Source organism: Microchirus variegatus, assembly GCF_963457635.1.
Source record: "Microchirus variegatus genome assembly, chromosome: 2".
NCBI classification, from domain to species: Eukaryota; Metazoa; Chordata; class Actinopteri; order Pleuronectiformes; family Soleidae; genus Microchirus; species Microchirus variegatus.
In genome coordinates, this window is record NC_139803.1 from 45,072,527 (window position 1) to 45,085,026 (window position 12,500).

General features: G+C 39.3%; 1 protein-coding gene across 1 annotated transcript in view; it reads left to right on the top strand.

Annotated features, from left to right (window-relative positions):
* Positions 1 to 12,500, top strand: part of col4a6 (collagen, type IV, alpha 6) — a gene marked incomplete at its 3' end in the record, with an annotated part of 70,304 nt that overhangs the window by 45,336 nt on the left and 12,468 nt on the right. Inside the window, exons 5-21 of the mRNA XM_083907880.1 lie at positions 2,751 to 2,885; positions 3,062 to 3,106; positions 4,262 to 4,381; positions 4,470 to 4,532; positions 4,994 to 5,029; positions 5,562 to 5,624; positions 5,719 to 5,754; positions 5,868 to 5,909; positions 7,075 to 7,164; positions 7,833 to 7,886; positions 7,979 to 8,041; positions 9,023 to 9,067; positions 9,656 to 9,709; positions 9,843 to 9,912; positions 10,009 to 10,110; positions 10,205 to 10,363; positions 11,714 to 11,758. Of these exons, the coding sequence (XP_083764006.1) occupies positions 2,751 to 2,885; positions 3,062 to 3,106; positions 4,262 to 4,381; positions 4,470 to 4,532; positions 4,994 to 5,029; positions 5,562 to 5,624; positions 5,719 to 5,754; positions 5,868 to 5,909; positions 7,075 to 7,164; positions 7,833 to 7,886; positions 7,979 to 8,041; positions 9,023 to 9,067; positions 9,656 to 9,709; positions 9,843 to 9,912; positions 10,009 to 10,110; positions 10,205 to 10,363; positions 11,714 to 11,758 (1,222 nt within the window). The remainder of the gene's footprint in view (positions 1 to 2,750; positions 2,886 to 3,061; positions 3,107 to 4,261; positions 4,382 to 4,469; positions 4,533 to 4,993; positions 5,030 to 5,561; positions 5,625 to 5,718; positions 5,755 to 5,867; positions 5,910 to 7,074; positions 7,165 to 7,832; positions 7,887 to 7,978; positions 8,042 to 9,022; positions 9,068 to 9,655; positions 9,710 to 9,842; positions 9,913 to 10,008; positions 10,111 to 10,204; positions 10,364 to 11,713; positions 11,759 to 12,500) is intronic.

Genomic DNA, 12,500 nt, shown 5'->3' on the forward strand with positions numbered 1-12,500 from the left:
GAGATTGAGTGACTTTGGTGTGAGAGAGTGAGTGACTTTGGTGTGAGAGTGAGTGACTTTGGTGTGAGAGAGTGAGTGACTTTGGTGTGGGAGAGTGAGTGAAAAGTCTGTAACAGTGAGATGAAGACGTGTCCCTCACAGTCAGACAGTAGGGGGCGCTCACAGTCAGACAGTAGGGGGCGCTCTCAGTCAGACAGTAGGGGGCGCTCACAGTCAGACAGTAGGGGGCGCTCACAGTCAGACAGTAGGGGGCGCTCACAGTCAGACAGTAGGGGGCGCTCACAGTCAGACAGTAGGGGGCGCTCACAGTCAGACAGTAGGGGGCGCTCACAGCAGTAAATCAATGTCGTCTCAGGCTCACGTTCAAACATCAAAGTCAAACATGATTTAAAGTCTTTAAAAAGTCTTTGATTTTGTTTCACAGACTTTAAATCAAGACGAAGAATCTGAGACGTTTAATCAACTTTAAAACACTTTTCCTTCATGTTTTCTGTAAATTATCCTCTTTATTCATCATTTAATAATCTTTATTTATGACACAGAAGAATAAAGATGTTCACACAATAAAAACAACAATAAAAACAACAATAAAAACAACAAAGACAGGAAACAACTATCAAAATAAAAGAATGTTAATGACTCAATATTTATATTCAACATGAATCAAAACTTTATTCATTTGTAATAAATAACAAGTCATTATTCAAGACATTTACACAAATACACTTCTAACTAATAAAAGATGGAAGGAGGTTTACATCGCCACCTAGTGGTGTGGAGGCAGACGCACAAGTGTTTGTTTAAAGGGAAACAGACGACGACTTAAACCTGGATCTCAGACTAAACTAAACCCAAACACTCATCATTGTCCACCAGAGAGGATGTGGTGCGACAGCTAAAATCTTCCCCTGTCACACGTGTGCGTGTGTGTGTGTGTGTGTGTGTGTGTGTGTGTGTGTGTGTGTGTGCGTGTGTGTGTGCGTGCGTGCGTGCGTGCGTGCGTGCGTGCGTGCGTGCGTGTGTGTGTGTGAAACAGCTGAGCTCAGCAGAACAGATTCATTGTGGTCTTTTGTGATGAAGAGGATTTGAGTCTTTAAAGAGTTCAGTCTGCTGGAAGTGATGAAGAGGAAGAGGAGGATGAAGAGGATGAAGAGGATGAAGAGGAAGAGGAGGATGAAGAGGAAGAGGAGGATGAAGAGGATGAAGAGGATGAAGGTGTAAACAGTTAGTCTGACTAACTGATCTGGATGATTCAGAGTGATTTTAGAGTTTTTGGAGAGAGTTGTATTTCTTTCCTCTCTCTCTCTTCCTCTTCCTCTTCCTCCCTCTCTCTCTTCCTCTCTTCCTCTCTCTCTTCCTCTCTTCCTTTCTTCCTCTTCCTCTCCCTCTCTCTGATCCTCCTCACTTTTTAATTCCAGACCATTTTAGGAAATAAAACGCGCTGTTATTTTGAAATCTCCGCTCACTTCCTCCTGCTCAAAGACACACGAGCATCAAAGAGATCAGAGAAGATTAAAGTTTAGAGAAATGATCCGAATCACAGTCTGACTGAGCTGTGAGCGCCCCCTGCTGCCACTAACAGTCTGTTAAAAAACCACTCACTCTGCCACACCAAAGTCCACAGAGAAAACCAGTGATTTTAGCTCACAGGTGAAAAACAGACCCTGAGGAGAAACACAGACACAAACATCATTCATCAGTGGACGTGGAAGTGAAGAAGAGGAAGAGGAGGAGGAGGAGGAGGAGGAGGAGGAGGAAGAGGAGGAGGAGGAGGAAGAGGAGGAGGAAGAGGAAGAGGAGGGCGTGAGAGAAAGTGTCAGACGCTGAAAAGCAGATGTGAGCTGAGATCCAGACGTCTTCAGCTCTGTCATTACGTCTGCAGCAGAAACAGCTTCAGCTTCAGTTTGAACCTGATTTTAAACCTGATTTGATTTAAAGTCTTTATCATGAACCTAAAATTCCAATGAAAGTCAAATAAAAATACACAAAATATTCTGAAAACAAATATTCTAAAGGTTAAACATTCAAATGTCATTGTAATTTAGTTTATTCATGTTTAGGGTTAAAGTCTGAGCCTCTTGTATAATTCTCTCTGTCTCATAATTAAATGAGTTTTTGTCTATTTGAATAGTTTATGTCACAAGATTCAAGATTCAAGATTGTTATTAGTCACATGTGGATGTTCAAGTACACACCAGTGAAATGACATTGCAAAACAAGCCCCTCTGTGCAACTGTGAAGCACATGTAAACATTCACTTTACTGAGTCAAGGACAGTAAAGTGTGTAAATATGTGTAAATATCTAACTTTGACAAAATGAGAGAGTTTTTATTCCAGAAAACTAACTTTTTCTCACTTTTATTTCAATAAAACACTTTACTTTGTTTCAAACTTCCTGCAGAATTCTTTATATTCTCCATTCCAAAAGTGACCACCAGATGGCGCCAGTGATCGGTGTCTGTCTGTTATGAAGTCAATAAAAGACTTGTTTCATGTTTCATATTGTGTTCAAACATAAAGACGTCAGTCAAACATTTATTTTCATCAATATTGAGATTTAAAAAATAATAATAATAATAATAATTGTGTTGAACAAAAATCTCATATTTGTTTGTTTGTGCTGATTTTATATCAACTTTATTTTATATCAGATGAATTAAATTCAAACTAAACAAAGAGTTTTAGGTTTGTTTTTGTTGTTGTTTTTTTATCACGTCTAACATCTCGTGTCGTTGTGGTCGTTGCTCAGGGTCGTCCAGGGCCGCTGGGTGATGTGGGCTCCAGTGGAGCTGAGGGCTCTCGGGGGGGCCTGGGGCCCCAGGGGCCCAAAGGAGAGAAGGGCCACGGTGGACTGAAGGGACCGTCAGGGGTTAAAGGAGATAAAGTGAGTTACTACAAACTGTCTCTGATCATATTAAAGCCTTCACATACTGAATAATATCATCCAAGATCATGTCATCCATAATATATATACATGTATATGTATATATATATATGTATATTTATATGTATTTAAGCCTGTGTTTAAATTTAAAGATTTAAATCATGATTTCTCTGCAGGGACCAATGGGTGTTCCTGGATTCCAAGGAACCGACGGAGTACCAGTGAGTACACAACAGTACACAACAGTACACAACATATACACAACACATACACAACAGTACATAACACATACACAACAGTACACAACAGTACACAACATATACACAACACATACACAACAGTACACAACACATACACAACAGTACACAACAGTACACAACAGTATACAACACATACACAACAGTACACACCACATACACAACAGTACACAACAGTATACAACACAGACACAACAGTACACAACACATACACAACAGTACACAACAGTACACAACACATACACAACATATACACAACACATACACAACATATACACAACAGTACACGACACAACAGTACACAACACATACACAACAGTACACAACAGTACACAACACATAGACAACAGTGCACAACACATACACAACAGTACACAACAGTACACAACACATAGACAACAGTACACAACACATACACAACAGTACACAACAGTACACAACACATAGACAACAGTGCACAACACATACACAACATATACACAACAGTACTCGACACATACACAACATATACACAACATATACACAACAGTACACAACAGTACACAACACATACACAACACATACGCAACCCATACACAACATGTACACAACATATACACAACATATACACAACAGTGCACAACACATACACAACATATACACAACCCATACACAACATGTACACAACATATACACAACATATACACAACAGTACTCAACACATACACAACATATACACAACATACACAACAGTACACAACACATACACAACAGTACACAACACATACACAACAGTACACAACACATACACAACACAGACACAACACATACACAACAGTACACAACAGTACACAACAAATACACAACACATACGCAACCCATACACAACATATACACAACAGTACACAACATATACACAACACATACACAACAGTACACATTATTATAATAATAATAATTTAAATTGTCTTTTAAGGGTCACCCGGTTCATTATTATAATAATAATAATAATAATAATAAAAACAATGTCTTATTTAAAGGGTCACCCGGGTCATTATAATAATAATAATAATGTAAATTCTCTTTTTAGGGTCACCCGGGTCATTACTATTATAATAATAATTTAAATTCTCTTTTTAGGGTCACCCGGGTCAGGCCGGCAGCCGTGGACCTTCAGGTCTGGACGGTTGTAACGGGACCAGAGGAGAAGCAGGAGATCCCGGCTACGGCATCGGACCTCCTGGATTCCCTGGGAACGCTGTGAGAATAAACAACGTTTATTTTTATTCTTTAAAGATTTGATGATGAAGCAGGAAAGTGATGACGTCATGTGATGATTGTCTAACAGGGTCCGTTTGGACCAAAGGGTCAGAAAGGAGAACCTCGGTACGTCTCAGACGATGGAAGTGGGGTAAGAAACGTCTTCATCTGTCAATCATCTGTCAATCATCTGTCAATCATCTGTCAATCATCTGTCAATCATACACATCAATCATTTATAACCATCATGATGTCAATGATTAGACTTTAAATCAAAAACCTTCACATTTGTTTAAAAGTATAAAAAAGAAAAAAAAACTCTGGGTCATAGTTTAAATAACTTAGAAAAACTGCACCTGCTTTAATGGTGTTTGGCCACCAGGTGGTGCTGTGTAGACGTCATACAACGACTGTGACTGAATTTTCTGATCCAGGAAATATTTGTTGTTTTCTCTGAAAATGTCATTTAAATCCTCATTTAATTTAAAATGTTGTTAAACACATGTTTGTGTGTTGTGTTGTGTTGTGTTGTGTTGTGTTGTGTTGTGTTGTGTTGTGTTGTGTTGTGTTGTGTTGTGTTGTCATTGTTAAACCTGTGTTCTTTTCTCTCAGGGTTATCCAGGTGTTCCAGGACCTGACGGTCGACCTGTGAGTTTAATCCTCAGATCTACACGACATTACATTATATTACATTACATTATATTACATTACATTACATTATATTACATTATATTACATTACATTACATTATATTACATTATATTACATTATATCACATTACATTACATTACATTACATTATATTATATTATATTATATTACATTATATTATATTATATTACATAACATTATATTACATTACATTACATTACATTACATTACATTATATTATATTATATTACATTACATTACATTACATTACATTATATTACATTACATTATATTATATTACATTACATAATATTATATTACATTACATTATATTATTTAATATAAGTATTTATTTCTGAGCGATCTCAGTAGATTAAACTTGTTTAACATAAATAAAGTTCAAATGCTGTTCTGAGGTGAAACATCATGACAAACACGTTTGATTTAAACACAACAAAAGCAAACAGGTAAAAAAGGTAATAATTCAAATGAATGACGTCATAGTTTGATGTTTAATTTGCTGTTTCCAGGGTAACCGAGGTCCTGATGGTGCTACAGGGTTTCCTGGTCCAAGAGGACCTGATGGATACAGCGTACGTTCACTCAACTTATATATATTTAATATATAACACATGACTAAAGTTATTTATAATGACATAACTGTTTGTTACTGACGTCTGTTCTCAGGGTCCACCTGGTCCTCCTGGTCCTCCTGGACACATGGTCAGTCATATACACAGTATACATATATATATATATATATATATATATATGTATATATAATATAATATTTAAATGTGACAAATGCTGATCTGTGGTAAACTGTGTTCTTTTAGGGGAGCAGTGGTGAAGGATATCGAGGAGAACAAGGAGATAAGGTACGAATCACACACACACACACACACATTCTTGTACTTGCTGCATACTTAGGACCAGAATTTCCACTTTATAAATCAACACAATTACAAATATCTACTTCATGAATGACATCTACAAAGAACTACTGTTTGCAGTACCATAAAATGTCTGCAGGTGGAGCCCCAGAGCAAAAAGGGCTGGAAAACTTTTTCGATTTTATTTTATTTTTTTAATTTTTGGTCCAACATTTTACAAAAATGTCATACGATACTATGTCAACCAAAATGTAAAAAAGAATTAGACAAAAAATGTTGGTCCAAGATTAGACAAAAACGTCATACCATACTATGTCCTCCAAAATTTGAGAAAGAAAATTGACCCCAAAATTTTTGGTCCAAAATTTGACAAAAAAAATGGAATCCAAAATTTGAAAAAAAAAATTTGGTCCAAAATTTGAAAAAAAAAAATGTATCCAAAATTTGAAAAAAAAAAATTGGTCCAAAATTTGAAAAAAAAATTGGTCCAAAATTGGAAAAAAAAATTTGGTCCAAAATTTGAAAAAAAAGATTTGGTTCAAAATTTGAAAAAAAAATTTGTCCAAAATTTGAAAGAAAAAAAATTGGTCAAAAATTTGAAAAAAAAAATTTGGTGCAAAATTAAAAAAAAAAAAAAATTGATCCAAAATTTGAAAAAAAAAAAAATGTATCCAAAATTTGAAACAAAAAAATTGGTCCAAAATTTGAAAAAAAAAGTATGGTCCAAAATTTGAAAAAAAAATTATGGTCCAAAATTTGAGAAAAAGTCGTCCAAAATTAAAAATTTTGACAAATTGAGTATAGCACACACACACACACACACAGGTTATATTTCATGTAAACATGTTTATTATAATATGAACCAACCAAAGAAAGTGTTTTAAACATGAATTTACTGAGTTTATCATGAGGATAAAGAGAGTTTTGGTGGTTTTTATCATCTATGGCTCTGTTTCTCTTCCTGTTTGTGCTAAGCTACGTGGCTAACAGGACACCACTGTTTCAACCTGACACGATCAATAACAAAGTCATTCTGACTGTACTGATGTGATATTTGTTGTGGTTCATGGTCTCATTGTGTTTCATGGTCTCTTGTGTTTCATGGTCTCATTGTGTTTCATGGTCTCTTGTGTTTCATGGTGGTCTACAGGGTGATGTGGGTCTTCCTGGACCCAGTGGAACACCTGGAGACGGATCACTGACCAGTGAACCATCTCTCACCATCTACAAAGGAGACAGGGTAAGAGGAGAGAGGAGAGAGGAGAGAGGAGAGAAGAGAGAGGAGAGAGGAGAGAGGAGAGAGGAGAGGAGAGAGGAGAGAGGAGAGAGGAGAGAGGAGAGAGGAGAGAGGAGAGGAGAGAGGAGAGAGGAGAGAGGAGAGGAGAGAGGAGAGAAGAGAGAGGAGAGAGGAGAGAGGAGAGAAGAGAGAGGAGATAGGAGAGAGGAGAGAGGAGAGGAGAGAGGAGAGAAGAGAGAGGAGAGAGGAGAGAAGAGAGAGGAGAGAGGAGAGAGGAGAGAGGAGAGGAGAGAGGAGAGAGGAGAGAGGAGAGGAGAGAGGAGAGAAGAGAGAGGAGAGAGGAGAGAAGAGAGAGGAGATAGGAGAGAGGAGAGAGGAGAGGAGAGAGGAGAGAAGAGAGAGGAGAGAGGAGAGAAGAGAGAGGAGATAGGAGAGAAGAGAGAGGAGAGAGGAGAGAGGAGAGAGGAGAGAAGAGAGAGGAGAGAGGAGAGAGGAGAGAGGAGAGGAGAGAGGAGAGAAGAGAGAGGAGAGAGGAGAGAAGAGAGAGGAGATAGGAGAGAAGAGAGAGGAGAGAGGAGAGAAGAGAGAGGAGATAGGAGAGAAGAGAGAGGAGACAAGTATACTGACATCATACATGTGAATGTGACCCTGTGTCTGTCTCTGTGTCTCAGGGTGAACCTGGTCCAAAGGGGGTCAGAGGATTTGATGGAACCCCTGGATCTCCTGTAAGTTCTCGTCATCAGTGGATTGATTTTCCTGTGACTCAGAAACATCGTTGACCTTTTTCTTATCTGTGAACTTTGACCTTTGACCTCAGGGACCTTTTGGTTATCGTGGTGAATATGGAGAGAAAGGGATTCCTGGATATCCTGGAGCAAGAGTAAGATCCTCCTGATCTGTGATTCTGCTGTGATTCCTCTGTGATTCCTCTGTGATTCTTCTGTGATTCTTCTGTGATTCTTCTGTGATTCTTCTGTGATTCCTCTGTGATTCTTCTGTGATTCCTCTGTGATTCCTCTGTGATTCTTCTGTGATTCCTCTGTGATTCTTCTGTGATTCTTCTGTGATTCTTCTGTGATTCTTCTGTGATTCCTCTGTGATTCTTCTGTGATTCTTCTGTGATTCCTCTGTGATTCTTCTGTGATTCCTCTGTGATTCTTCTGTGATTCTTCTGTGATTCTTCTGTGATTCTTCTGTGATTCTACTGTGATTCCTCTGTGATTCTTCTGTGATTCCTCTATGATTCTTCTGTGATTCCTCTGTGATTCTTCTGTGATTCTTCTGTGATTCTACTGTGATTCCTCTGTGATTCTTCTGTGATTCCTCTGTGATTCCTCTGTGATTCTTCTGTGATTCTGCTGTGATTCTTCTGTGATTCTACTGTGATTCTTCTGTGATTCCTCTGTGATTCCTCTGTGATTCTTCTGTGATTCTGCTGTGATTCTTCTGTGATTCTTCTGTGATTCTACTGTGATTCTACTGTGATTCTTCTGTGATTATACTGTGATTCTTCTGTGATTCCTCTGTGATTCCTCTGTGATTCTTCTGTGATTCTTCTGTGATTCTACTGTGATTCTTCTGTGATTCCTCTGTGATTCCTCTGTGATTCTTCTGTGATTCTGCTGTGATTCTTCTGTGATTCTTCTGTGATTCTACTGTGATTCTACTGTGATTCTTCTGTGATTATACTGTGATTCTTCTGTGATTCCTCTGTGATTCCTCTGTGATTCCTCTGTGATTCTTCTGTGATTCTGCTGTGATTCTTCTGTGATTCTACTGTGATTCTTCTGTGATTCTTCTGTGATTCTTCTGTGATTCTTCTGTGATTCTTCTGTGATTCTTCTGTGATTCCATCAAACAGGGTCTTCCAGGTTTTAATGGTTCTCCTGGAGGTCAAGGAAACAGGGTGAGCATCGAGATCCGAGCGCTACAGAAAACTGACCTGTGAAACAAGCTGAGAGTGATGATATTTTATTATTATTATTATTATTATTATTAGATGATTCTCACAGATTATTATGAGACATTTAGTAGATGGAGATTAGTAGATTTTTATTTCAAGTAAAATATACTTAATGAACTCAAATGAAGCTCATTTAAACTGAAGTTACTTGTTATTAACGACAGTTATACAACAAATAAGTTACATAAAATATGATGGTTTATATCACTTTTGTTTGTTTGAGTTAATAAAATAATATGAAATGTTCATATGTTTGTATGTTTGTATAGATTCATTTAATTCAAACTTGTGTCATACATATATATTTATATATGTATTTATATATGTATATATATATGTCCTATGAAATGAAGTATCAAGTTGCATAAAATATGGTCAGGAAAGTTCAAGTACATGAAATGTGTTGTTTGTATAGTATTTAGACCTCAGACATTAATACATATATATATATATATATATATATATATATATATATATATATATATATATATATAATGATAAACCATAAACATTTTTTTTCTTCTGATGCAGGGATACAGAGGTGATCCAGGTTTCAGTGGACAACCAGGATACATCGGACCCAAGGTACAATCAAATAGTGTGTGTTTAGCTACATATATATATATATATATATACAGTATATGTACAGTACATATATATATATACTGTATATATGTCCAGGTTCCATTATGTGATGTCTTTGTCTCGTGTCCATCAGGGCGACCAGGGCGACCGTGGATCACCTGGACCTGTGACTTACCTGAATGAACAGGGAGCTTCTGCTCAAGGTGACGTCACAGAAAAATCACTGGAGAATCAGTCAAATGTTCTTCAGCTGATTCTAAACTCAGCAGATGATTGATTGATCTGTTGATTGTGTTCAGGACAAAGTGGTGATCCAGGTTATAACGGTCGGCCCGGTTCACGAGGTGATCAGGGATCTCCAGGGTTACCAGGACAACCAGGTCGACCAGGGGAAGTTCTGGGTAAGTGGGAAAAACCATCTCCTCTGAGCTGTCAATCATCTCCTCTGAGCTGTCAATCATCTCCTCTGAGCTGTCAATCATCTCCTCTGAACAGATTCCACAGGTCGCGGTGGTTCTCGAGGTTTCCCCGGGATCCCGGGTCCAAAGGGAGATAAAGGAAACCAGGGCAGGACCCCGTACGGATCTGAAGGACTCCCAGGATTCCCTGGACTCCCTGGAAACACCGGTCCTCCTGGACCTCCTGGTCCCTCCAGTATGTTCACACTAAACCCACTCAAACATCTGTGAGGTCTGTGAGATAAGACGTGGCTGTGGAACCACAGACCTGCAGCAGCTCACCTGCTGTCACACGACCTGGTTTTCAGGCCTAAGACGTTTGAGTTTCTGAAGTTTTACTTGAAAACGTCGCAGCCACGGGAAGCTAGGCGCTAAACACAGGCAGACGTTAGCATAGGCAGACGTTAGCATAGGCGGACATTAGCAAAGGCAGACGTTAGCATAGGCGGACGTCAGCAAAGGCAAGTGTTAGCATAAGCAGACGTTAGCAAAGGCAGGCGTTAGCAAAGGCAGGCGTTAGCAAAGGCAGACGTTAGCAAAGGCAGATGTTAGCATAGGCGGACGTTAGCATAGGCGGACGTTAGCAAAGGCAGACGTTAGAAAAGGCAGACGTTAGCAAAGGCAGGTGTTAGCAAAGGCAGGCGTTAGCAAAGGCAGATGTTAGCAAAAGCAGACGTTAGCAAAAGCAGACGTTAGCAAAAGCAGACGTTAGCATAAGCAGACATTAGCATAAGCAGACGTTAGCATAAGCAAACGTCAGCAAAAGCAGACGTTAGCATAAGCAGACGTTAGCAAAAGCAGAGGTTAGCATAAGCAGACGTTAGCATAAGCAGACGTTAGCAAAAGCAGATGTTAGCATAAGCAGACGTTAGCAAAAGCAGACATAGGCAAAGGCAGACGTTAGCAAAGGCAGACGTTAGCAAAAGCAGACGTTAGCAAAGGCAGACGTTAGCAAAAGCAGATGTTAGCATAAGCAGACGTTAGCAAAAGCAGACGTTAGCAAAAGCAGACGTTAGCATAAGCAGACATTAGCATAAGCAGACGTTAGCATAAGCAAACGTCAGCAAAAGCAGACGTTAGCATAAGCAGACGTTAGCAAAAGCAGAGGTTAGCATAAGCAGACGTTAGCATAAGCAGACGTTAGCAAAAGCAGATGTTAGCATAAGCAGACGTTAGCAAAAGCAGACATAGGCAAAGGCAGACGTTAGCAAAGGCAGACGTTAGCAAAAGCAGACGTTAGCAAAGGCAGACGTTAGCAAAAGCAGATGTTAGCATAAGCAGACGTAGGCAAAGGCAGACGTTAGCATAAGCAGACGTTAGCAAAAGCAGACGTTAGCATAAGCAGACGTTAGCAAAAGCAGATGTTAGCATAAGCAGACGTTAGCAAAAGCAGACGTAGGCAAAGGCAGACGTTAGCAAAGGCAGACGTTAGCAAAAGCAGACGTTAGCATAAGCAGACGTTAGCAAAAGCAGACGTTAGCAAAGGCAGACGTTAGCAAAAGCAGACGTTAAAGAACCATAGCTGACTGACTTTATGTCCTCTAAGGCCTGACTGGTGATCCCTGCGTCATCTACCCTGCCTTGCCCAAAGGTCAGTCAAACACAGCCATGGCAATACAATACCACACAAGCGCAGACCATAATAACCTGGCTGCCGTCGGTGCTTTGTCTGTGTGGGTGCGGTGGTAAGTATGGCAGGGTTAGGGTCTGTGACCTCTGACCTCTGAGCTGCTGCTGCTGCTGCTGCTTCTTCGCCTGCTCTCACTGAGATTCACTGATTTTACAGAGACGTTAATGCAGCGTTTGCTACAGCGAGCTTTGATTTTCATGGTTTTGGCACAAACACAAGAAACCAAGGACGAGAACGAGAACGAGGCCAAAGTCAGACGATAAAATCCTCCACGACTCAGTTTTATTTTCCTCTGAATGTTCTTCATTTGACCTTTGACCTTTGACCTTTGTCCGGCCAAACAACAGAGGAAACGTTCAAACTCTTTGATTCTTTCTTCAGATTCAGTAGAAACCAAACGTTTATTCCTCGTGAACGTCAGACGCTCTTAGAAATAAAAGTGCCAAGTAGAACCATATAAGGTTCTTTGGCTTGGCCTCATAGGAGAACCCTGTTTGGTAGAACCTTTATCAAAGGAACCCTTAGTGTTACCAAGAACCCTTTTAAAACCCTTTATTCAGGAAAGGGGTTCCAAAGGGTTCTCTGGATCAAAATGGTTCAACAAATGGTTCCAGGTAGAACCTCAGCCCTTGTAGAACACTTTTGGATTATTTCTCAGAGTGTTTTAAAGAACGTCCTCTAAAGAATCCGTTCAGAATTCAAA